At 41.4% G+C, this 26,345-nt stretch overlaps 1 protein-coding gene and 1 pseudogene across 2 annotated transcripts in view; one reads left to right on the top strand and one right to left on the bottom strand.

The window, feature by feature from the left end:
- Window positions 1–16,968: 16,968 nt before the first annotated feature.
- LOC103265787 lies at window positions 16,969–24,432 on the bottom strand (annotated as a pseudogene).
- A 34-nt stretch (window positions 24,433–24,466) lies between these two features.
- Window positions 24,467–26,345, top strand: part of VPS45 (vacuolar protein sorting 45 homolog) — a 70,876-nt gene continuing 68,997 nt past the window's right edge. For both annotated transcript variants that reach the window (XR_002482273.1, XM_008063439.2), the window contains exons 1-2: window positions 24,467–24,771; window positions 25,458–25,592. Coding sequence is in view for 1 of the 2 variants with exons in the window: in XM_008063439.2 (XP_008061630.2) it covers window positions 24,472–24,771; window positions 25,458–25,592 (435 nt within the window). In the remaining variant the exon portion in view is untranslated. The remainder of the gene's footprint in view (window positions 24,772–25,457; window positions 25,593–26,345) is intronic.

The raw sequence follows: 26,345 nt of genomic DNA, 5'->3' as shown, positions 1-26,345 counted from the left end.
TGATTTATTGTAGAGATGAGGTCTCACCAAATTGCCCAGGCGGGTCTCGAACCCGCAGGCTCAGGCAATCCACTCACCGCAGCCTCCCAAGGCGCGGGATTACAGGGTGAGCCACCGAACCCGGCCAGACATTTTTAAAATTTCATTTTAGTACAGGCCAAGCTGGCAGCCTACCCTACCGCCTCTGCAAATCAAAAGAAAACCCCATGAGATGTAAGAATAGGACAGCCCAACCTTTCAATTCATGGTTTAGCATAATAGTCACTAAGAATCTTTCAGGTTCCTGTGGAAGGCAAAGGCAGAAGGCTCTTTAACTAACCAAAGTCATAGAAATGATAATAATACCCTCTTTTAACTCATGAACTTGCGACTTGGAAACGTCTGGCAGGTCTCCTGCAAAAGACAATGTGTTCAGAAAAAGACCACCCCTCCCCTTCTCTCCTCCCATCAGGAGCCCAGAGATATCAGTCTCTGGAGTGATGGTTACCTGGGCTGCCGGCTCCTTAGCGTATCAATCATTATGAAGGAAATCAGGTCTATTGTAAAAAGCAAAAGGCAGTTTCTCTCACCCATACCAGCTCTGGCATGTCTCCCTTTCTTTTCTCTCTTCTTTCTCTAATAAACTTTGTTTCAATACTTTACTGGCTGCTCTAAAATTCATTTTAAAAATGAGTCAAAGAATCCAGGAGTTTTGCACTGCACCCCACCTGGCATCATTAAGTACATTCATATTGTTATGCAACCATTACTGCCATCCAACCCCAGAACTCTTTTTGCTTTGCAAAACTGAAACACTATACTCATTAAACAATAACTCCCACTCTCTCTCATACTCCCAGCCCCTGGCAACCACATTCTACTTTCTGCAGAATTTGTCTCTATGATTTTGACAGCTCTAGGTGTTTCATATAAGTGGAATCATGTCTTTTTTTGGTAACTAGCTTCTTTTCCCTCGCATAGTGTCCTAAATATTCATCCACATTGTAGCATATGTCAGAATTTTCTTCCTTTTAAAGATGGAATAATGTGTCTTTTTTAATATTTTATTTTGTTATAGAGATGTGGGTGCAAGTAAGGATTAACTACACAAGTAGGCTGCATGCAGGTAAAGTTTGAGCCTCCCACTGGCCCTCACCTCCCCTGGTTTAGTGGAAGTGTTGTTACGTGTCCTCCCCCCCCACTTCCCCTAGGAGTGTCCAGTGACTGCCAATCCCTTCCTTGTACTAATGTGACTAGTGTTCAGGGCCCACTTATGAGTGAGAACACACGGTGTTCAGTTCTTTGTCTCGGTAATAGATCACTATGTATGATGGTCTCCAACTCCATCCAATTTGCTACAAAGTTCATGATTTTGTTCTTTATGACTACATAATACTCCATTGTGTATATGTACCACATTTTCTTTATCTAGCCCTTTTTTTTTTTTTTTTTTTTGAGTCAGAATCTCACTCTATCACCCAGGCCGGAGTGCAGTGGCACACTCATGGACACCACAGCCTCAACCTGCTGGGCTGAATTGATCCTTCCACCTCAGCTTTCCAAGTAGCTAGTGCTGCAGCCTACGTGGCTGCCTTGAGAATCCCAAGAGAATGGTGAGAGATTAAGAAAGACACAGACACAAAGACACAAAGAAAAACTGGGGCCAGGGGGGACACGTTCCTCTGATGGAGGAGAAGTGGCCCTGAACAAGCTCAGCATGTTAATTTCATAATCAAGCACAAAGGAAGTTGGAAGGGATTCAAGGTCTGTGAGGGAGCTGTAGCGGAATTTGTTGCTACCTAAAGGTGAGTCTATCTTGCTGTGGCTAAGGCTTTATTTATACTACGTGCACCTGGATTGTGGGCATCTGAGACACCGTTTTGTGTAACAGGCTGCACCCCTACAGCCTGCCTCTATCTAGGATACAGAGCTTCCAAGCAAGACCTTGCCTCTGAGCTTGGGGCCATTAAGCGAGACCTTGCCTTCACTTGGGCCTTTACTCAAGGCCCACTACAGTGACAGTGCTCATCTGCTCCCCACATCACATCCACTCCCGGCAAGCTGGAACTACAGGCGTGTGCCATCATGCCCAGCTAATTTTTTGATTTATTGTAGAGACGGTATCGCCATGTTGCCCAGGCTGGTCTTGAACCCCTGGACTCAGGCAATCCTCTCAAAAGTGCTGGGATTACAGATGTGAGCCATGGCACCCACTCTGCATTCTGTTTTATTCATTGAATTTAAAAAAATTTGCAATTCCTGCATATTTTTCTTAATTATTAAATTACATAGGCCAGGCACAGTTGCGTATGCCTATAATTCCAGCACTTTGGGAAGCCAAAGTGAGAGGACTGCCTGAACCCATGGGTTGAAGACCAGCCTGGGCAACTTGGCGAGACCTCATCTCTACAATAAATCAAAAAATTAGTTGGGTCTGGTGGCACATGCCTGTAGTTCCAGCCACTTGGAAGACTGAGGATCACCTGAGCCCAGCAGGTCAAGGCTGCAGTGGCAGTGAGCGTGCCACTACACTCCAGCCTGGGTGACGGAGTGAGACTCCAACTCAAAAAAAAAAATTGCATAAATTTAGATTATTAGACTGCATTATTATATTATACTTTTACTTCTGATGTGAATTTTTCTTTCCACTTTATTTTCATAGTGGTTGCTACTGGCATAGAGAGACACTTTTTATTTTTGTATGTTGATCTTATCAGCCTGATGACCGGTTTCAATAATTTGCCGGTTTATTTTCTTTTTTTTTTTTGAGTTGGAGTCTCACTCTGTCACCCCGACTGGAGTGCAGTGGCCGCTCCTGGCCACCGCAGCCTCGACCTGCTGGGTTCCAGCGATTCTTCCGTCTCAGCCTTCCAAGTAGCTGGAACTACAGGCGCGCGCTACCACACCCGGCTAATTTTTTTGATTTATTGTAGAGATGAGGTCTCGCCAAGTTGCCTAGGCGGGTCTTGAACCCGCAGGCTCAGACAATCCACTCACCTCGGCCTCCCAAAGCGCGGGATTACAGATTGAGCCACCGAGCCTGGCTTGCCAGTTTATTTTCTATGTAGGTTGTTACTTCATCTTCCATCTTGTCACTTTTCTTTTTCCATTCTGTATACCCCTTATTATTCTTGTCGCAGGTAAGGACCAGGTCAGCCAAAGTTGCGGGCACTGAAAGAATTCACCCAAGTCAGATTAGAGCAGAGAAGGATAGCTTTATTGAATGCATTGCAAGGGAGCAGCAGACAGGGCAGTGACAGAAGAGATGTCTGCTCCTTGCCAGCAGTTTGAGATTGTTTTTATACAGGATCTGGCCTCTTTCCAGTTCCTGGCATGCAAATGAAGCATTGATACATGGCAGTTCTGGTTGATTGGTGTTCAGCTTTGTAGGCTGCTCATTGGTCAGTCTGTGATTAACACAAAGTGGCTCTTGATGTATAAAGTGGCTTCCACAGTTCTCGTATTATTGTACTGGTTAGACTTCCAGTAAATGTTGAATAGTAGTGTGCATTTCCTGGTCTAGAAATTCCTCTGAAGTTGCACCATATTTGATTACATATTAAGAACGCTTATCAAGAGATTGTCTTTCTACTCTTTTTTTGGTAAGAATTTTTATTATTTATTTGGGAATAGATATTGAATTTTATCAACTCCTTCTTATCCATCTGTTGAAATGATATCTTTCTCTCTTTAGTATCTTTAGCTAGCGAATTATATTTATAAACATTTCTATGAACTTGGAATAAATCCTGTTTATATTCCACGGATTAACTTTTCAATATACTGCTAATTTTATTTGCTAATACTTAAGACTTTTCACTTATGTTCATAAGTAAGAATGACCTATAATATTCTTTTATGGTGCTATTTTGTATGTTTTGGTAACCTGACTTTACCAGGTTATAAACTTAAAGGGAGTGTTTTCTTTCTTTTTCTGTGTCTTTACACTGTGCTAAGTTATGATTCTTTCTCTGTTTTGATGTTAGAATGCAAACTCCCTGAGGGCAGGAATGGTTCTTTTCTCATCATTTGCTGTCTTCTCAGAGTTTAGAATGGTGCATATCATTGGGCAGAGGGTGAAAAAATATTGAATGAATAAAGCTCTCCTCACTTTGACCTCTCAAGGTACGTTTTACCTTTTTACTGGTAATTATTAGTACTCCCAAAACTCCCTTATCTCTTTCCTTTACTAAATTATCAGCTCCTTGCGTGTTTTTTCATTGTATGCTTGATTGGGCCTAGCAACGAGAAATCTAATGAATCTTTGTCAAATTAAAAGAAAGATTAAGTAACATGACAGATCACCGTGCCACCATGTTTTAGCTGAGGCACAAGACTTGGCCTAAACAAAACTTTTCTCTAGTGATTACCACCCACATTACACTCATTAACTTCATCCTGCTGTTTTTGGCTCAATGCTCTGCGGCTGTCCTGCAGAGCCTGTGACTCTCCCTTCTGTCTACGTATCATTTGCCTGTCTTATTTTTTATTTCATCAGGTCCTGAAGTTTCAGGCAGCAAAACAGACAAACTAATTTTCATTCATAGAGAATAAGTAGAGAAGCCAAGAAGAGCACATACATAAGCCATGTGCATTTTTAATAAAACATTGTCCTTTTTCTGATTATAAACTACATTTTTATTATAGAAAAACTTTAAGCACCAACAAAAATCAGAAATAAAATGAAAAGAACATTAAAACAATCTCAGACAAGTCATAACATCTTGGTTTTAATCTAGCGTAGCAGTTAAGAGCCCAAATTCACTGCCTAAGCTTGAATTCCACCTCTCTTCACTTTCTAGCTGTTTGACTCTGGGCAAGTTACTTTCTGTGTTTCAGCTTTATCATCTGTCCATTAGGGGAGAGTATCTATTATTGGGATGAGAATTTAATGAGTTAACATATGTGAAGTGCTTAAAACAATCCCTGGCACATAGTAGCATTAAGTATAGGCTATTATATAAGTTTTGGTAAATATCCATCCAGACAGATAAGACTGACAGAACAACAAATAGAAAAGAGATATAACTAAAAACATACACACTTTTTAAAAAATTGGAATGATTCTTTATACTCTTTTTTTTTTTTTTTTTTTTGAGTTGGAGTCTCACTCTGTCACCCAGGCAATGGAACGCTCCCGGCCACCACAGCCTTGACCTGCTGAACTTAGGTGATCCTTTCGCCTCAGCCTTCCAAGCAGCTGGAACTACAAGTGTGCACCACCACGCCTGGCTAATTTTTTTATTTATTATGGAGACGAGGTCTTGCCAAGTTTCGCAGGCTGATCTCAAACCCGTGGGCTCAGGCAATCCTCTCACCTCGGCCTCCCAAAGTACTGGGCTTATAGGCGTGAGCCGCTGTGCTCTGCTTACCTATACTTTTTAAATTTGCCTTTGTCACTTAAAATACACCATGAATATCTTCCCACATTTTAATATTTTTTAACAGTAAATGTTTCAAACTGGTAAACCTGGGGACAGAATTCAATCTGTGCCTTTTCTTGGCCAGAACATATTGTTTTATACTTTGAATTTGAATACCTTCAGGTGAAGTATAAACTTTCCAGTTTACCACAGTCCTCACCATTCTCTAGTGTCTTTACACATTTAGTTTACTTGCTGAAGGCATCTGAGATTTTCAACTCCTAACATAACTTTTAGAAATTGCATATTATTTCATTCTATGACTAGGCCATTCTTAACCAATTTCTATTGTTGGGCATTTAACTTGTTTTTTACTCACTAGTATAAACAATGCTAGGAAGAACATCCATAAATCTTTTTTATTCATCTTTTGTGCATCTCTTTTCCTTAGAAACATTTTCTAAAAATAAAAATGCTGGGCCGGCTAGGAGTTCAAGACCAGCGTGGGCAATATAGTGAGACCTTGTCTCTACAAAACATTAAAGAATTAGCTGGGCATGGTGGTTCGCACATGTAGCACTACTTGGGGGGCTGAAACAGAGGGATCACCTGAGCCCAGGAGGTCGAGGCTGCAGTGAGACATGATTCAGTCACTGCACTCCAGCCTGGACAACAGAGTGAGACCCTGACACACACACATACACACACACACACACACACACACACACACACACACACACACACACACACACAAGTTGACAAATCCCACATCCCTCCACTAGAAGGGAGATATGTCATTTTTCTCACATTTAAGGAAACACTTTAATAGAAATTAAGAAAGAATGAAAAAAAATAGTAAATAATAAAAAAAAGAATGAATGAATAAACTATCCCCAGAAACCCATAGATAGAAAGGAAAAACATGTCCTAAGACAAATTACTCTGGATCTTAACACCCTATTGGGGGTTCCATACCAGTGCAAAGCAAGCACATGACATTACTGGATTTATATGGATACACTGATCCCAGAAATTGAACAAGACATGTACAGTATGCAGCTACAAACAAAGATGGTTTCCATATGGAACACATAAAACTCATAGATTTAGATTTACGAACTGAGGTTTCTTAGTTTATTTCCTGCATTTAAAAGACTGAGTTCTAGTGAATCAGTTCTGAAGCTCATCCAGATCTTAGCAGTAAAATACATCAGAAATCAGATTACCTGGTTCTCAATTCAGTGTTCTTTTCTTTTGAGTCAGAGTCTCACTCCGTCCCCCAGGCTGGAGTGCAGTGGCATGCTCCTGGCCAGCCCAGTGTTGACCTGCTGGGCTCCAGCAATCCTTCCGCCTCAGCCTTCCAAGTAGCCGGAACTGTAGGTGCGCACTACCACGCCTAGCTAATTTTTTAATTTATTGTAGAGATGAGGTCCTGCCAAGTTGCTCAGGCTGGTCTTGAACCTGTGGGTTCAGGCAATCCACTCACCTTGACCTCCCAAAGTGCTGGGATGACAGTCTTGAGTTACCATGCCCGGCCTCAGTGTTCTTTTCATTCTGTCATGCTACTCTCTTAATTTGAGTGTTCTCCTAACCAGGAATTAAATTGTGCTATAGCATCTGAGGTTAAATTACTATAACACCCGAAAATAGTCTAAATCCCAAGATTGTTCCTAAGTGAAATTGTGGTGAGTCAGGATGTTGCTGTATACTTTCAATAATAACCGGAAATTAAAGAGGGGAAAAAAAACCCGGATTCTCTATGATTTGGTTTTGTTTGTTTAGAAAGCAGGATTTACTGAGAGAACAGAAAAGTTCCCAGGGTGGGAGGGAAACTGAAGGGGTTGCCCTCACTATTATTTGTATATTTTGTGCCATGAACAGAAGAAACTGTCATTTACAGTATAGTTTTCTGGGCATAAGTATGGACTCCAGCATTCACGCCTCAGAGTTCAAATCCCAGTTTTGTCACTTATCAGTAGAATTTTTTTTTTTTTTTGGAGTCTCACTGTCACCCAGGCTGGAGTACAGTGGCATGCGCATAGCCACTGCAGCCTTGACCTGCTGGGTTCAGGTGATCCTTCAGCTTTAGTCTTTCAAGTAGCTGGAACTACAGGTGCACACCACCATGCCTGGCTAAGTTTTTTATTTATTATGGAGATGACCAAGTTGTCCAGGCTGGCCTCGAACCCCTGGGCTCAGGCAATCCTATTGCCTCCGCCTCCCAGAGTGCTGGGATTACAGGCGTGAGCCACTATGCCTGGCCATCAGCAGAAATTATCTTTTTTTTTTTTGAGTTGGCGACTCGCTCCATCGCCCAGACTGGAGTACAGTGGCCGCTCCCGGCCACCGCAGCCTCAACCTGCTGGGCTCCAGCAATTCCTCTGCCTCAGCCTTCCAAGGAGGCGGAACTACAGGCACCCACTACCACACCCGGCTCACTTTTGATTTATTGTAGAGATGAGGTCTCGCCAAGTTGCCCAGGCAGGTCTCGAACCCATGGGCTCAGGCAATCCACTCACCTCGGCCTCCCAAAGCATTGGGATTACAGGCTGAGCCACCAAGCCCGGCCTAGAAATTATCTTAATCTCTCTAAACTTTTATTTTCTCATTTAAAAAAAGAAGATAACACACTTCAAAACAACATGTTGTGCACGATAAATATTCTTTTGTGTCAGTTAAAAAGAAAGAAAGAAAATTCAAAAAATAAAAAGATAACACTACTTATGTCTGAGTGGTGCGACTAATGCACAGAAAGTTCTAGCACATGCATATGTTTATATTGACAGATCTACTATAAATTGCAATCAGATATGAATGAAAATTATAATCAGATTCCCATGCCTTAGATGTGGCATTATATTTATTAAATTAATTTTCCAAATTAGAACATTTGTTGGTTTGAATCTTATAGTAGTTACTTTTATCTGGTCTTTAAGAAATGAAAAAAATGATGTAATAGTCAATTCATGCAACAACTCAATAAGATTTAAAGCCATAAACAAATTAAACCTAACACTAAACAAGCATTCTGCGATCTATTTTGGCCAAAACAACACATTTTCCCTCATTCATGTAAACATTACTCAGTGGGGACTGCATCCCAATGTTACAGAGCCTATTAATTATTAGTATCTTGGTGGTCCACGAGCGCCCTCCTCTGACTGAGTGCTGAAACAATCCAAAAGCAAATGAAATACTTTATAAAAGCTGATGTTTTTTCTCAAGTAAGCTCTCAATCGATAGTTCTATGAAATTGATCCCCTCTTCAATCACTGTTAGCAGATAGTCAGGAAAAAACAAGTGTCATGCTATTTGTCACAAGAGCACCAGAACAGTCAAGTCTACATCTCTGTAATTTGCCTGGGAATTTGGAAAGAAACTTCATGATATTTTTCTCAGAATTTATTCCATATTATCCAATAAAATTATTGATATGAATCACCTAGATAAGTTTACTGATCTATTTTATCCTCCTATCCATGTAAAACTCTATGCTTTATTTAACATGCCATTGTAACAATTTGCCCAGTAATGAGTGTCACCAACATTAAGTATTTATTGGGTATCGTCTGTGTTCAGGACACAACACTCGGTGAAAAGGATGGAAAAAGACATTCTCTAACCTTAAAGAAATAACAATCTGGATTCTAAAACAGGATGTAAGAAAAGGATGTATACAAATAAAATTTTCAGTGGTAAATGGTAAAAGTATCCACTGAAAATGTTTGCTTCTCTCAATTTGCTGCTTTGTGTCACCTCAGGAAAGATGTTTAACTTCTCTGAACCTCAGTTTATCTGGAATATAAAAATAATACCCACTGCAAAGGAAAGTTGCAAAGGTCAACTTGTTTATTTGTAAAGGTCTCAGAACATAGTAAAAGCTCAATAAAAGATGGCCGTTATTAATCACTATTGCTAAGAGAAGAATCTTGAATAATAATGTCCTACCTTAATTTATTGGCTTCAAATGGAAAAATGTGCAAATAAAATATCTTGTATCTTATTTTTTACAATATTAAATATTCTTTCTAGTTAAGGAAAAACAATCTTCATCAAATGCTTGATCAAGTCAATAATGAGCCATTTCTAGAGGAATATATTTCAATATAAAAAATATACTTAAAACTCCTTTACCACAAATGAAATTTAAGGAGTTACAAGAAAATGAATTTCCTGGTACTTACTTCATATGGCTTGCCTATTCTCTTGAAATATTATCTAAGGTGTTAAAATAATTTAATCCCATTTGTAGTCACCTATATATTCAACACCAGGAACAACCCCAAAACAGACTGATGATCATAAATAGTCTAGTTCGAATTTTTTTTTTGAGTTGGAGTCTCACTCTGTCACCCAGGCCAGAGGGAAGTGGCACACTCCTGGCCACCGCAGCCTCGACCTGCTGGACTCAGGAGATCCTTCTACCTCAACCTTCCAAGTAGCTGCAACTACAGGCATGCACCACCATGCCCGGTTAATTTTTTAATTTATTGTAGAGATGAGATCTCACTAAGTTGCCAGGGCTGGTCTCAAACCCGTAGGCTCAGGCAATCCTCTCCCCTCCACCTCCCAAAGCGCTGAAATTGTAGGCGTGAGCCACCGCGCCCAACGCGAACTTTTTCTAATGAGCAAAACTTATTACATATCTCCTTTCATTACAAGGTATTTTTACATTTATTTAAAGAATTTTAATAATTTTTCATGCAAGCACATGACAAATATTTTTATATTCATTTTGTAGATGGGGAAATTTATAGATAGTAAAACTAAGCACAGTCCAAAATATTTACCAAAAGAAATTAATTAAAAGTAGGCTAAATACTATATGTATTATCTCAGGTCTCACACCAATCTAAAGTAGATGTTATTTTCTCAATTTACAAATGAGGAAACGGAGACACAGAGAGGTTATATAACTTGCCAAAATTAAGCAGCTAGTACAGAGCACAAGGAAATCCAAGCTGGTTGATTCCAGAGTTTGCAATCTTACCCTCTATATTCTTCTTTTTATTTAAAAATGACAATTTGCTTACATTTCCTTGAGTCTATAACTGACACAAATAAATGATTTAATAAATACATGAAAAAAATGGGGTGAAGGGAGAAATGAGGAAAGTAAGCACCGTTAGGTAAAAACAGCTGTTGTTTGAGAGAATACGATGAGAATGAGTAAACTTCTTTTCCCCTTCCCTATTTAGGGCTTTAATACTATTCTTTACTCTCCCCTTAGACCTGTTCCTTGATCTTTCACCAATTATACTAGAATTTTCCCCTTGAAATGGGCTTAAAATTATGCTCCAAGGACCTGTGGGAAGTGTGTTCTCTCGGCCTACTTTTCTGCTTTGGGCTTGGTTAAGACCTTTTGATCACAGGCAAAAACCACCAATGGATTATAGCTGAAAGTAGCAGGTGAAAGTATGATGAGAAATAAGATATTTTCATAACTTCAACGAATCTCACATGATACATATTAATTACAAGGAGGAAGAATAGTAAGTTTACGGTGGAGAAAACCAGCAGACCCCATCTAAACCAAGTGATCACATTTAATATCACCAATAATAAGATATATACACATTATGTACTCCATGATATTGAGGAGGGCAAATCAATTCTGTGATCTTGTAAAATGTACAGTCTCAACCTGCCAGAAAGGTACAACCTCAACCTAATAATAATGAGAAAACATTAGATAAGCCCACCTTGAGAGATATTCTACAAAACTGTACATTTCAAAAGTTGTCAAGGTCATGAAAGGCTTAGGAACTGTCATAGACTAGAGGAAACTAAGAAGACATGATAACTAAATGTAGAGTGGGGTTCTGGATTGGATCCTGGACAGAAAAAGAAAATTAGTGCGAAAACTGTTGGCATCTAAACGAAGCCTGTTAGTAATATTTTACCAATGTCAATTTCTTGGTTTTGGTTTTTGTGCTGTGGTTATATAAGATGTTAACAATAAAGGAAATTTGCTAAGGGGTAGAAAGGAACTCTCTATTTTTGCAACATTTTTGGATGTTTTACACTTTACAATAAAAGGCTGAAAAAGTAACAATTTTCTTAATATGTATACTTCAAACCTTACTAATGTATCTTCCTCTTTGTGCTCAGAGAGTTCAAATTGGTAAGTTCTTGCATGAGTTCACTAGTGTTACTGGCAGAGGAGCTCAGAATAATTTTCCAAGCACCAAACCTTTCCTCCTTTTACCACGTGATTCTATAATGAGAGACTGGATGATGGCAATATTCAAGACTCTTGTATTTATAAATAGTAAAAACAACTATTTCCAAATGAAAGGGCTCAAAGAGTCTTTTGAAACAGTGTCTATAAGTCTTTAATCATGAAATAAAATTATTGCTCACGATTCCAAAGTTCTGAGTTTTGATACTATAAGACATTATATACATTGAAATAACTGTGTTAGATTTGTCCAATAAAGTACTTCTCATTACCATAATGCTTTAAACATGTAGACTCACTAATCCTTACTCTAAGAATGTGGAAACAACAGTGCAAAGGCTATAAGTATGAGTAAACAGAGATTTATAGCCAGCTAACATTACAGATTAAGTCAACAGATCTCAACCAAGCCCAACGCAGAAAAGGACGAGTGAAAGCACAGCCCATGGGTTCCTGGAGCATAATTATTTCAGGGGAAAAATACTAGTATAAGTGGACGGAAGATCAAGGACAGGTCTAAGGGGAGAGTAAAGAACAGTAGTAAAGCCCCAAAGAGGGAAAGGAACAAGAAGTTTACTCATTCTCATCTCAGCCTTCATAATCTTGACCCTCTACTGCTTTGTCACTCAAAATGCGGTCCGTGGAACACCAGCACCAGCATCCCTGGGAACTTTTATTAAAAATCCAGGATAGCCGGGGCATGGTGGCTCATGCCTGTAATCCTAGTACTTTGGAAGGCGGAGGTGAGAGGATTGCCTGAGTCCAGGGATTCGAGTCCAGCCTGGGCAATTTGGTGAGACCTCGTCTCTACAATAAATTTTTAAAAAATAAAAATTAGGGGGGCATAGTGTCATGCAACTATAGTTCCAGCTACTTGGGAGGCTGAGGCAGAAGGATCGCCGGAGCCCAGCAGGTGGATGCTGCGGTGGCTGTGAGTGTGCCACTGCACTCCATCCTGGGCAACAGAGTGAGACTCTGACTCAAAAAAAAAAAAAATCCAGAATATAGGACGATCTCACCCCAGACCCACTGAATCAAAATTCTGTATTTCAGCATGATCCCCACATGATTTGTATACACATTAGAATCTGAGAAACAGTGCCCTAACATGCTGAGTTTTAAGGAAATAAACAACAAAACAGGCCATACAACATTCATCTCCAAATTGGTGACATTTAAGTAATTTGATATTTCATTAGACAGCCTCTTAATCTCACTTTGGAAAGAAAAACAATGAAATAGGCATTATAAAACATACTTTAGATGTTCTTTATGTTTATCTGTTAATATTACTGCCTACTTAGGAAAAAAATCATTTTATAACAATACATTTCTTGTTTTATAATTTTCTTACAAAAGGTACCAAATCTATTTGCTGAAGTAAATCTAAATTATTTATTAGGCATTTAAAAAAGAATACTGACTAATTAAGGTACTTGATGCAAACAGACACTTTGCATATTTGCTCGTTAGTGCCCAGTCTAGGTAGGGAAGATGTGCGTTTCTAACATGCTCATCAAAATAAACATAAAACTTAAAAACACAATATAAGTACAAATTATTCAGCTTAAAGTGGGAGGGGTTCAGATCAATATGGATTGCATGATCCATTACATTTGTTTGCCCTTCCAAAACAAAAAACCAAAAGTCTTTTGGTTTAGTGTATTTTCAGTAATCTCAACAATTTCATGAAATAGAAGATAGTTTGAAAGTGCAAAAAATCAAAGGATAGAAGCTGGGCCATACAGTTACTTAAGATTGGAGTATAAAAGAGAAAACATAAGTCATATCAATGGTAACTCCTTCAGTGAGACTTTTAACGCCTCACCTCACTTATTTTTATGCTGTTAGGTGACATCAGGGCTGCAAGATTTATTCAATAATCAGCAATTGTTACAGAATGAATTGTATCCCCCAAAAATTCATATGTTGGAGTCCAAACTCCCTATTACCTCAGAATGTGATTGTATTTGAAGGAAGGTATTTAAAGAAGTATTACGGTTAAATGAAGAGGAGATTAGGGCACCACAGAGAGAAGACATTTGAAGACACAGGGGAAGACAGCCATCTACAAGAGGCCTCAGAAGAAACCAACCTTTGACACCTCATCTTGGAATTTTAGTCTCCAGAATTGTGAGGAGATAAATGTTGTTTAAGTCACTCAGTCCGTGGTACATTGTTATGGCGGCCATAGCAAACTAAGAGTCTGACATAGAAGATATGTAATAAGTATTAACTGAAGGAATGAAAGTTACATTTTATCCAGCAATTAATTCGGCCCAAAATTGAGTCTGATGGCTGACTTTCCGCCAGTAAAGTCAGCAAAAACATTTATTATTCAGTAAGACAGGCAAAAAGATAATATGAGGAATATCCATGTACCCTCCACCCATCTCCAGAAATAAAGCATCACACAATTGCAAAGATGCAGAATCAACCTAAATGTCCATCAGTCAATCAGAGGATAATGAAAATATGGCATATATACATTATGGAATACTATTCAACTATCAAAGATTGAAATAATGACTTTCGCAACAACTTGGATGGAATTGGAGAACATCATCATGAGTGAACTAACTTAGGAACAGAAAACCAAACACATAGTCTCACTATAAGTGAGAGCTAAACTAAGGCTCTACAAAGGCATAGAGAATGCAGTGGTTGCTGACCTTTTTGGCATCAGGGACTGGTTTCGTGGAAGAGAGTTTTTCTGTGGATGGGGTGGAGGAATGGTTTTGGGATGATTCAAGTGTATAACATTTATTGTGCACCTTATTTCTATTAGTATTGCATTGTAATATATAATGAAATAAGTATACAATTCACCATTTTTTTTTTAAAAGAGGCACAGATGGAAGTGGTAAATAAAATACTGGACGGACCACACGCAGACTAAAAGAAGTGTCAAATTCTGATTTAAAGCCTGCCACCAGATGCAGCTGTACAACTGAAGTACATCAACTCACTTGCCACTCACTGATAGGGTTTTGATAGGAGTCGGCAAGCAATTGATTTATTATGGTGTCTGTGCAGTCAAACCTCACTGTTAATGTCCATCTGTATTTGCAGCTGCTCCCCAGTGATAGCATCACCGTCTCAGCTCCACCTCAGACCATCAGGCATTAGATTCTCATAAAGAGCACACACCTTAGGTAGCTTGCATGCCCAGTTCACAATAGGGTTCGTGCTCCTATGAGAATCTAATGCCACTGCTGATCTGACAGGAGGTGGAGCTCAGGTGGTAATGTGAGCACTGGGGAGTGGCTGTAAATACAGATGAAGTTTCCCTTGCTTGCCCACTACTTACCTCCTGCTGTGCCATCTGGTTCCTAACAGGTCACAGACTGGTACTGGGAATTGGGCACCCCTGGTATAATGGACATTGGGAACTCAGAAGGGGGAGGGGGAGAAGGGACGAAGGGATAAAAAAATCACCTGTTGGGTACAATGTGCACAGGTGGGGATGGTGGGTACACTTAAAGTCCAGACTTCTTTGCCACTATACAATGCAGCCAGGTAACCAAAAACTATTTGTACCCCCAAAGCTATTGAAATAAGGAAGAAAATGAAATAAAGCATCAGCATTATAATTGAAGCACTTTGTGTTCCAGTTCACAGTGATATCCCTCTTGCTCCTGTGCTAGAAATAAGCACTAATTGAATTCGATGATCATTTTCATCTTTCTACAAGTTTGTAGCCCTAAGCAATATGTGATTATTTTTGCATGTTTTCAAATGCTATATAAATAATATACTCGATAAGGACTGTGTATGCTGCTTTTACGCATCCTCCCAATCCATTTGAGATTCAACCATGTGGATGGACTTAACTTTGGTTCATTCATCTTATTTGCTTAGTATAGTATTTTGTTATAAATTGTGCCATGATTTATTTATTCATTTTTCTGTTGATGGGCATTTAGGTTGTTTTCAACTTTTTTTTTTTGCTATTATCAGCAATAACATTAAGAAGGTTCTTGTTTATGTCTCATATATACGAGAGAGTTCTCTAGGGTGGCTACTCTTGGCATAACAATAAAGAAGGGAAGCTCTACTCTAAATATATACCAAAGAGCAGAATTTTTTTAGCACAAGAGTATGTGCAGAATATATTCAGTCTTGTTACATATTTCCACATTGCTCTCCAAAATGTTATACCAATGGTTACACTTCTACTAGCAATATATGAATTCTTGTTATTCTACATTTTCACCTGCAGTTGGTATTGTTGAACATTTTAATTTTTCCTAATCTGACGGATATGTAATGGTATCTTCATTGCATCTTTTGTTTGCCTTTTTTCAGGTTGCCATTGAGCATGTCTCTATATGTTTACTAGTCATTTAAATCATCTTCATCTTTTCTAATTTATTTCATCTTCCTAATTTCTAATTCATTTCATCTTTTCTAATCTTTTGCACAAGAAAGCAGGTCTTACTCTGAGCAACTATTCTTGTCCACCTGTGTTGGCTAGGAACCACTCTTAAACAAAAGTACATTCCATTTTTATACCATGGTCCACAGTCTACATTTTGAAAGTGCTATACAATGGTCTAGAACTATTTAAAAGTGAAGGGGTGGCCAGGCTCAGTGGCTCAGCCTGTAATCCCAGCACTTTGGGAGGCCAAGGAGAGTGGATTGCCTGCGCCCGCGGGTTCGAGACCAGCCTGGGCAACCTGGTGAGACCTCCTCTCTACAACAAAATAAAAAAATAGCCGGGTGTGGTAGCATGCACCTGTAGTTCCAGTTACTTGGAAGGATGAGGCAGAAGGATCGCTGGAGCCCAGAAGATTGAGGCTGGGGTGGCCGTGAGCCTGCATGCCACTGCACTCCAACCGGAACAAAAGAGGGAGACTCCAACTCAAAAAAAAAATTTTTTTAAGTGAAGGGGTAAACATGGATTACGAGTATATTCACAGCAAGTCTAATCAATAGAACCAAATTTTCACTCAGACTAGATCATCCTTGGGAATGCAAAGATCTTATTTGATTGAATTTTCAGTTACTCCGATCTCTGAGTGTTACCTGTGTTTTCTCAGCTAGAAATTCTTGCTGTGGGATGTTTCCCACAGAGAAATCCAGCTTCTCTGATCATCTCGAAATGCTACAAATGGTGAACATATTTGTAATCAAAAGTATGCATTCGGGATCATCATCTTATTTTTTTAAATAAGTAACCCTTTTATCTGTCGTTTTTGAGGCAATGTGGTGGCCAAGTATACATGTCAACAGTCTGACATCTGTGGGCTCCCGCAGGCTGCGTGAACAAGTCGGAGCCATTCTCGAAGGAACATATGTTTTTCCTTAGAAAATACGTGTCCATTCGTTTCCCCATCTCCCGGGGCTGTTTACAAGGCACGAAACGTCATAATGGGAATTCCGTGGTTACACAGGGCCCCTCCTAAAATACAAACTTCATCTTGGGAGACACATTCTGACAGTTTAATTCCTTCTTCCCTCCCATAGTCCAGCGGACCGCAAGACGGCAGAGGGAGCAGAGGGGTCCCCGGGGGTGCCCAGGCGATCGGCGGTGCGCCTGCGGCGGGGGAGGGGGCAGCAGGTGTGTCGAAGCATCCGCGGTTGGTGGTCCTCGGAGTGGAACACCTGGACGCAGGAGGGGCACGTGGTGATGGAGGCGTGGCGGCAGCGAGCGGAAGCCCTGCAGCGGCAGGGGTGGGGGCCGGCGCTTGGTGGGGGCGTCCCCGCGGCTCGGAGCGCGGCACCCACCGGCTCAGGGCACGCGCTCCGAGCCGCCCCGCTCAAAGCTCAGCTTGGCCCTGAACGGGTCTTGGTCTCCCCTGGAGTCCAGGAAGCGTTGCTTGTGATCTCCATACTCGCTCTCCCGCTGGGGTCGCGGCGCCTCCAGGTCCACGAGGGAGCTGGCTTCTTCAGCGATGAGCCCCTCCGCCAGGGAGAACTCGGCCAGGTGCAGCAGCTCGAAGGAAGAGGCCGAGGAGACGAAGGGCGGGCGGCAGTTGATGCAGACGTTGCCCAGGCTGTTAACAACGGGTTGTTGGTGGAGCATCATAAGGGCACCGGCTCCTCGGTGACCTGGAAGGGCTTGGGGCGATGGTCAGGATGCCCACTAGATGGACTCCGGGAATCTGTCAGGGATCTTCAGGCCGGCAGCTTGTCGTAGGCATGCTGGGTCAGCTTGTAGGCACCCAGGGCCTTGCTCTGCTTGGCCAGGGTGAAAAGCACGTTGCTTTAGAGATGTCCAAAGTGGTGTCCTTGGTCAGGCTGTGCAGCTGACGATCCTGAAAAGGGTTTCAGGGCGATGGGAACTGAGCAGCTCCGTGTACCAGTGAATAGCATGGCAGCGTGGTACAGCTCGCCACATGGTGGAACTTGCAGAGCATCTCACTGTTCTAGGCAGGATCTTGAGCTACGTCGAGGCACTGCATGAACAGCTTCAGCGATAATAGGCGGCATCATTAAATCTGCTCTCCAGCACAGCCCTCCAGCGCCCTGACCGCTTCTCCCACCTGGCCTTGTGGAATGCTTTTTAGGCTTCCTCGAAGGGATCATTCTCCGCTTGCCACTGAGCATAGGGCACGTACATGTCATCCTTAAATTCAGAATGCTTCTCCCCTAAAGCCCAGGCCTCATCCTAGCGCTGGGTCTCCACATGCAGCTGTGCCGGGGACTTCAGGTCACCCGATGTTCAGGCAGGTCTCCGCAGCAGTGTAGCCAGGAGTCATCCAGCTTCTTGAAGTAGTGAGTGCACAACAGCTGGGGCTCATGCTCAGCCATGCCCTGCTTATGGGTGATGTCAATCAATACGTCAACCCAGCCATGGTCGCTACTGATCTCAATAGCTTTGATATTCTCTTCACAGCAATTTTGGACTTCTTGATATTTCTGACCCAGTCAGCCTGTTTGGTAACAGCATCTTTGTTTCCTTGGGGGTCTCCAGATCCAAGGAAATCCTTGGCATATTCAAGCACACAAGGTCCTCGTGCCCACTCCTTTTATACAGTTTGGCGGCCTCTGGGAACTTCCTCTGGTAGGAAAACACATCTGCCAGAAACGGGTCATCGTTGGTCTCTCCCTGCTTCTTTCTCTCCTCAGTGCTGCAGATGAGCTCTAAATGTTGGAGATCTTGTACTCTGGTGATGGCCTTCTTTGCTGTTTCAAACTCTAATCCTTCTAGAACATCCATGGCCAGCTCACAGCACTCCGTGTCTGCAATGCCCAAGCAAGCAATCTGGCAGGCTTCTTGGAACATTTTCCTATCCAGGTGCTGGTACATTGGAGCAGACTGCGGTCCCTCCACAGCAGACATGTAGAAGACATGGGGGTGGTAGAGCTTGGAGTTGTTGTCGCCTATCATGAAGCCCTGCAGTCTCTGCTGATGCATGGGAAAGGTGCTGGCTTTGATGTTTGAGGTAGCCTCCTCCCAAGAAACAGAGCAAGTCCTCACACTGGGTGTTCTAGGCTACTCTGTAGGCGTCTGGGTCCTGAAAAAGCAGCTCCTTGGTGTGGATGTCATACACCAGGCAGTGTCGTTTTCATCCACCATGACTAACTTGTTACGGGAGGCACTCATGTTCAAGCTGTGCATGGCTGTGACGTGCTTCAGTAGGATCTGTTCATTGTTCAGGCCCGCTACAGCCCTCCCTTCCGGGAGGGCCACCAATCACCTTGATGTAAGGAATGAAAGACTCCATCTGCCACTCCTGCTCCTTCACTCCTCTGAAGGACAGGCACTGCAGTCGTTTCTCCTGAAAGAGGATGATGTGGTGGGCACACACCCACCAGGAGGTTGCATTAAAACTTCTTGACAATCGTCTCTGTTACCCAATAATGCTTGTGGACAAGTCATCTGAAAACAACTCATGGATGAGGATTTTCTCTGGCAGCTGGACAGTCCATCAATTTTTATAGATGGCAATTTTCTTGAGAAGTTCTCTGCATTTAATCCAGACTTTCTGCTCAGTGATCAGGTGCTGCATGATGACATCAGTCATGCAATCCCTGCAGACATAACAGTTCTTGTAGAGTCCATGGACTGCGATGAAAATAGGCTGGGAGCAGGAAATGGTGCCATCCTGGCAACCAACCACCACATAGCTGGAATCAGGTTTCACTCTACACGTCCACACCCGGGAGGCCTGCTCCCCAACAGTTCCAAGGTGCATTCCATCCTTGGTGAAAAGGGATACTTGCTTGTCTGACCCCCGCCCTCCTTTAGTAGCTGATGCTGCAAGGGTCAAAGTTCAGTGAGCAATCCTGCCCAATCTGTTTTCCACTCAATGAAGAAGGAAAGTTTCTGTCCCCAGTCAGCTACAGCCAGGATGTCATTATGTTCCTCTCTTGAAGAGTTCCAGTAGATGGACCATATTGGGGAGAGGGAGCCCCCCAGCCACTGGATGTTCACTTTCTTCTTGCCATTTTTGTTCTGTATGCTGATGGTCCCATTGACCATCCCCAGAGCCAGGCACTGACCATCATTTGTCCAGCTGCAGCAGGTGATCTTGCTGCTTGATTTGTGCTTGGAGGTAGACTTGGGGTAGACCCAATGTCACTTGGGGAACAGGATGCTGGCTGGTGGGTAACGGGATCATAGGAGATACTGTATAGAATTATTGTGTGTGTACTTCAGAAAGTCTTCCAGTTTTGATATCCAGATCATAACACTTTTGTCAGCCAATCCAGAAGCAAAACGCTTGCCATCCTTTGCATATACCAGTGCACAGTGTCTTTGTGTCCCTTGAGGGGCTGAGGTAAGGTGCCATCAGAGGTGTCATAAAGCAGTCATCTGTTTCCTGCAGCCAGAATCAGTTGTGTTTCATCAGGCTTGAATGTGAGGTCATATGCACACTGCTCAGCTTTATCTCTCCACGTCAACACAGCCCTTGCAGTTTCCCTCACACCTCAGGTCCCTCCTCCCCACGAACCACTTAAGCCACCTCCAGGATCATTCTTTTAAAGGACCCTGCCCAGGATTTGCCAGCTGGCTGATAGCCATGCTACAAGTCAACTCAGTTATAACACCACCCACTGGGGCTATTATCAATTAACTTACCCAGAAAGGTGGAATCACTAAAATTATTAAATGTGCAGGCAGAAACATTCATACGATAATTTTAACTTAATGATTAAAGTTATTAAATGCTGGGCGTGGTGACTTATGCCTATAATCCCAACACTTTGGGAGGCCGAGACGAGAGGATTGCCTGAGCCCAGGGGCTTGAGACCAGCCTGGGCAACTTGGTGAGACCTCATTTCTACAATAAATTTTTTTTAAAAAATGAGCTGGGCGTGGTTGTGCACACCTGTAGTTCCAGCTACTTGGAAGGCTAAGCGGAAGGATTGCCTTAGTACAGCAGGTTGAGGCTGTAATGACCGTGAGCAGCGTGCCACTGCACTCCAGCCTCACTGACAGAGTGAGACTCCAACTCAGTAAATAAGTAAATAAATAAGTTACTAAATGCTTCTGCTACCATGAAGTTCAGTACTGAACCTCTAACTGTGAAGAAAATTTAACAAATTCTGTTTGATTTGAGGCTAGGCAGACACTAAGCATCTGAAGTCATTTGAAGCATATTTGTCCTGATTTTTATCTTTATGAAAATTGTATGCTTTACAAAATATGATAGAGTGGGTCAGATCTTCCCATTAGTGCATCTATTATTGTATAGTAATACAAGACAAAGTTTTAATGGAAGTGATATTTGGAAGCTGTAGCTTACAAAATCTGAAATTGATTAATTTAAAAAATTTTCTTGTCAATGGTAAATGAATATGCCGTAAGTAAAAAATAAGCTAAACGTATGTCTATCCTTTGATTTCTAGTAAGTAAAGCTGACATTTACTGAGCATTTACCATGTGCCAGGCACTGTGTAAAATACTTTTCTGCATATTATTTCACTTTATACTCACAATTTCATGAAGTAGGTTATCACCTTTTTTCAGATAAGGATATTGTTAGAGAGGATGAGAACACTGTACAAAGACTGGTTGTATGACACAAGCAATACTGCCATTCTTTCTGCAAATATTTTTTCAAGTGCTATCTTGTAAGAAATCCAATTAATTTCAATTTCATTGAATTTCATCTTTACTTCCCTCTCATCCTTGCTTAACATGAAGCAACAAGGATTATGGCAAATTGGGAATTAATAATCTAAGATAACTGAGAGTTAGTCATTATAATTATATTGAAACCTATTTACATATCCTTTGTTCTATATTGAAGCCTTGAATTCTGATGGGGGGAGAATAATTTTGATTACATATAAAATAGGGCTAGGTGTGGTGGCTCATGCCTATAATCCCAGCACTTTGGGAGGCCAAGGTAGGAGGAGGAACACTCAAGCCCAGGAGTTTGAGACCAGCCTGGACAACATAGTGTGACCCCACCCTCACAAAAAAATACCAAAAAAATTTAGCAGGGCATGGTGGTGCACACCTGTACTTCCAGCTACTCAGGAGGCTGAGGTGGAAGGATTACTTGAGCCCAGAAGTTTGAGGTTGCAGTGAGCTATAATTTTGCCACTGCACTACAGCATGGGCAACATAGTGAGACTCGTGGCTACCAAAAAATATATATATAAGTTAAACCTCTGAATAGTACACACTTTGGAGGAAGCAGAAGTATGTGTAATTATTTTGATGGTCATTCTTGATTACACACATACTTACAAGCCTAAATAAAATGTGCAAATGTAAATACTGCATTTTTAACTTCTTGTTTTCTATACTTTAAAGCATTGATTTCATAGTTAATATAATCATTCATATTTGAAAGATTTTTAAAAATTTTATGTCTCTATTGAAAATATTTTTGTTACTATAGTCTTATATCCTAAATAAAAGGTAAGTAAGGCACTTCATATTGGCTTCTGAATTTGCCATCTCTTGCCTACCGCAAAACAACTCTGGGTTTGTGTTGGATGAGTCACAAAGCAAGAGTTTGGACTTTATCATTGATTTCAGTCCTATTTTTAGAGTTATGGGGATACAAAAGATGTTCTTAATTTGGAAACATTTAAATTGGCTTGTGCGGTTTTCTTCAGAAAATATGCTATCAAACTTCAGGATCATCCTAACACCCTTTCAATATGTAATAACCATTTTGTTCAAAATGTTTATGTTCCATATGTTATCACTTAATGTACAAAAGAACACCGACACTGACATCAGTGGAATTTTATGGAAAACTGAATGAGCTAGTAAGCCTTGTCAAACAGGCATTTTCCTACTCTCTCAAAAATTATGTGTCCAAGTATAATCAAAAAAATTGAAATTATTTCCACCTATTACTTACATATTGACTGTTGTCTAAAAAACCCACAAATGTCATGGACAAGACTTTTTCACCTCTTGTTCTTTTCTTTAAAAGCACAAAAAATAGAAAAAAAAGTATGCTATACTGCAGTCCAAATTATAGGTAAGGAAAAAACCAAGTGACTTGGGAGATTGGTAGTGAATTTTCAATTATCAGTAATTTACAGGATTTGCTAATGAGTTTTATTTTCATTAGCATTGGTTTGATGTTTTCTATAAAATACAAACATTTTGCCGGGCATGGTGGCTCACGCCTATAATCCTAGTACTTTGGAAGGTGGACACGAGAGGATTGTCTAAGCCCACAGGTTCGAGACCAGCCTGGGCAATTTGGGGAGACCTCATCTCTACAATAAATAAAAAAATTAGCCAGGCATGGAGGTGCATGCCTGTGGTTCCAGCTACTTGGAAGGCTGAGGTAGTAGGATAGCCTGAGCCCTGCAGGTAAAGACTGCAGTGGCCAATAAGCATGCCACTGCACAGCAGCCTGGGCATCAGAGTGAGACTCTGACTAAAAAAAATACAATAAATAAATAAATAATAAAATAAACATTTTAAATTGATAAGGATGGAATTTTCAGATAACATTAGATTTTTCTTATTTGTAAGCATTTAAAGATTCACATTTTCACTTCAATACATAACTTAAGACTTTTCTTTCAAAATATATCTAATATATCTAAAATTAGCACAATGCCCTATGGGCAGTTTCATTTATTTGGCAGAAAAATTGAAAAAGAGAGAAGAATAAATACATTCTTCACAATTTCAGAGGTGACAAAAATCTCTGATCTTTTAAGTGGCTTCTGATCTCCTTTAAAGGATTTGAAAATGGCAAATAATGTTACATGCTCTTAGCCAGATTAATGTTCAAGGACTACCGATCTCTTTTAATAGTATACCTCTTACAATATAGTTAAAATAACTTATTTGGTAAAGCTGAATGTGTTGACCCCACAAACACCGGTCATTACTTTGATGGGAATATTTGCAAGCATTTCGTCACTGATTTCTTTGCAGTTGTTTCTTATTTTCCTGATCTTACAATTCCCCCAAGTAAAGGTGCGAAAAGCAAACATGAGACCTGTGTGGTGTAAACACAAATGCAGACGTTTGGAAGTGGATGGTTTTAAGATTAATAATGTTGGTAAACTTTTGTCGTTTCTTAAATAAAAACTTGAGTGAGTTTTCCCTTAAAATCCCCCACGTTAGTTTGTGTTCGCTCCATCAGATCCGTGCCCACGTCTCACTTCTGACCCGCGCGGTTTCGGCGTCGAGGGGGCCGGGGCCCTGAGCGAGCTGGGGGCGGCGGAATCCAATCGCTCAGGGCGCGCGACCCGGGGCGCTCGAGGGTCCGGGGGTCTGCGGGCTACAAGCCCCCGTGGCCGACTCCATCTCCAGGCCCTCCTGGGGAGTCTGAGGACTCTCCCAAACACCTCTAAAAAGTGTTTTGTTGATATTGTTGTTATTGTTTCATTCACTCAACAAAGATCTGGGCAATTTCAGATGCCCCTCCAACTTTGGAAAGCCAATCCGGGTCTCCCTTTGCAGCCTCAACATGGGTGCGCTGTCCCCGTCTTATCCCTGACCCAGGAAAGCCAGCAGAGACGCATCTCGACCATTGCTTAATAAATACTGTGTGTCTCAGCCAGATGTTTCCATTCAGCGGGGAGGCTGAGTTCCCTCCTTCCCCGCCCTGCAGCGGAACCACAACTCCCGGCAACGGGGACTACCCGGACTCCCGGAAGTCCAAGCCCTGCTGGGAGGAAGCAGCTGAGACCCCGCTAACAGACTGGGGGGTGATTTCGCCAGGAAAAGGGGGCGGGAAGGGCTGGTGGGATTCCTGTCAATTCACCACCATGAACGTGGTTTTTGCTGTGAAGCAGTACATTTCCAAAATGATAGAGGACAGCGGGCCCGGCATGAAAGTCCTTCTCATGGATAAAGAGACGGTGAGTTTGCTTTTGCTCTGTATTTGCTTGTGAAGGAGCCCTCCCTCCCTTACAATAGCTGGTCCATTCCACTGTAGGATTTAGTCTTGGATTAAAGATGTTTAGGTGAGGGTCATTTCTGCGTGACACTGGAAAGTTGTATAAAGCTTGCCTAGTAGGTCTTCGGTCTAAATGACTGTAAGCACTGCCCAGAGACTTCTTGTACCTGGAGCAGTTTATTGGAATCAGGAATCCCTTTCTAAGTGTCTCTGCCAAGAAATCATTAGTATGCCAGACAGAGCACTTGGAAGACTTTGGGATGGGCCTAGTATTTCCACTCAACGTTGTGCTTTTAAAGTCAAGCTGTTGGGGCTCAAGCTGAGATGATAGGTTATTTGCTGGCCACAGACAAAAAAAAGAAAAAACTCTTTAAGGTGATTGAAACAAATATTTTTGGACAATAATGAATTGTTCCTGTACAGAACGAACATTTAAAAAAATTACCTTGCAGATTCAGCTCAAAGGACAGAGCATGTCTTTAATTTTGGTACGTTCCCTACCTGTTTGGGGATGTTCAGGAAATGTTATGTTAGTATTTAAGTTATCCAGCTAAGCGTTAATGAACAATAACAAAAAGGCTTTAGATAAGCTACTTGTTTTTATTATTGTGGACTAGCATAATCTTAGTTAATCTTTTGTTTTTACAGACTGGTATAGTGAGTATGGTATACACACAATCCGAGATTCTTCAGAAGGAGGTGTACCTGTTTGAACGCATTGATTCTCAAAATCGAGAGATCATGAAACATCTAAAGGCAATTTGTTTCCTTCGACCTACAAAGGTACTGCATAAACTGAGCTGCCATCTGCCCAGACAAAGCAGAACACTGGTCTGAAAGCATTAAGAATGCAAAGTAAATTTATATCATCATCACTTGTGACACCATAATTATCCTGGTTTAGTCAGTGTTATAACCTTCATCCTTCTCCTTTCCATAACTCAGTTCACCCCTTACAGCCAGTTCTTCCTTCAAGATCCTTTTAGATTCACAGCTATTCCCAGCACCACAGACTACTTTTAACAGAGACGCACATCACTTTATTCCTGGATTAATCTCCATCCCTATCATGCTGAAAACTACTGCCACTCATTCTTATATATAGCTATCAGTGTCTTGCTTTTTTTTCTTTTTTTTTTTTTTGAGTTGGAATCTTACTCTGTCGTCCAGACTGGAGTGCAGTGGCAAGCTCACAGCCACCGCAACCACAGTGTGCTGGGCTCAAGCGATCCTTCCACTTCATCCTCCCAAGTAGCTGGAACTACAGGCTGTGCCATGATGCCCAGCTAATTTTTTTATTATAGAGACGAGGTCTCACTAAGTTGCCTAGGCTGGTCTTGAACGCCTGGGCTCAAGCAATCCTCTTGCCTCAGCTGCCCAAAGTGCTGGGATTAACAGGCATGAGCCACTGTACCCAGCACTGTCATGCTTCTTTACCACTAAATTCACATCTATGCTCAGGAATCTATAATGAATTGATTTTACTTCTATGATTAAATCATATTTAGCCCAACAGTGAAAGCTTTCCTGTAGCTG

The sequence above is a fragment of the Carlito syrichta genome, unplaced genomic scaffold (assembly GCF_000164805.1).
Source record: "Carlito syrichta isolate Samal-C Ts95f unplaced genomic scaffold, Tarsius_syrichta-2.0.1 Scaffold306837, whole genome shotgun sequence".
In the NCBI taxonomy this organism is placed as follows: Eukaryota; Metazoa; Chordata; class Mammalia; order Primates; family Tarsiidae; genus Carlito; species Carlito syrichta.
The sequence above is the reverse complement of the archived record's forward strand: the minus strand, read 5'-3'. Positions and strand labels throughout refer to the sequence as shown.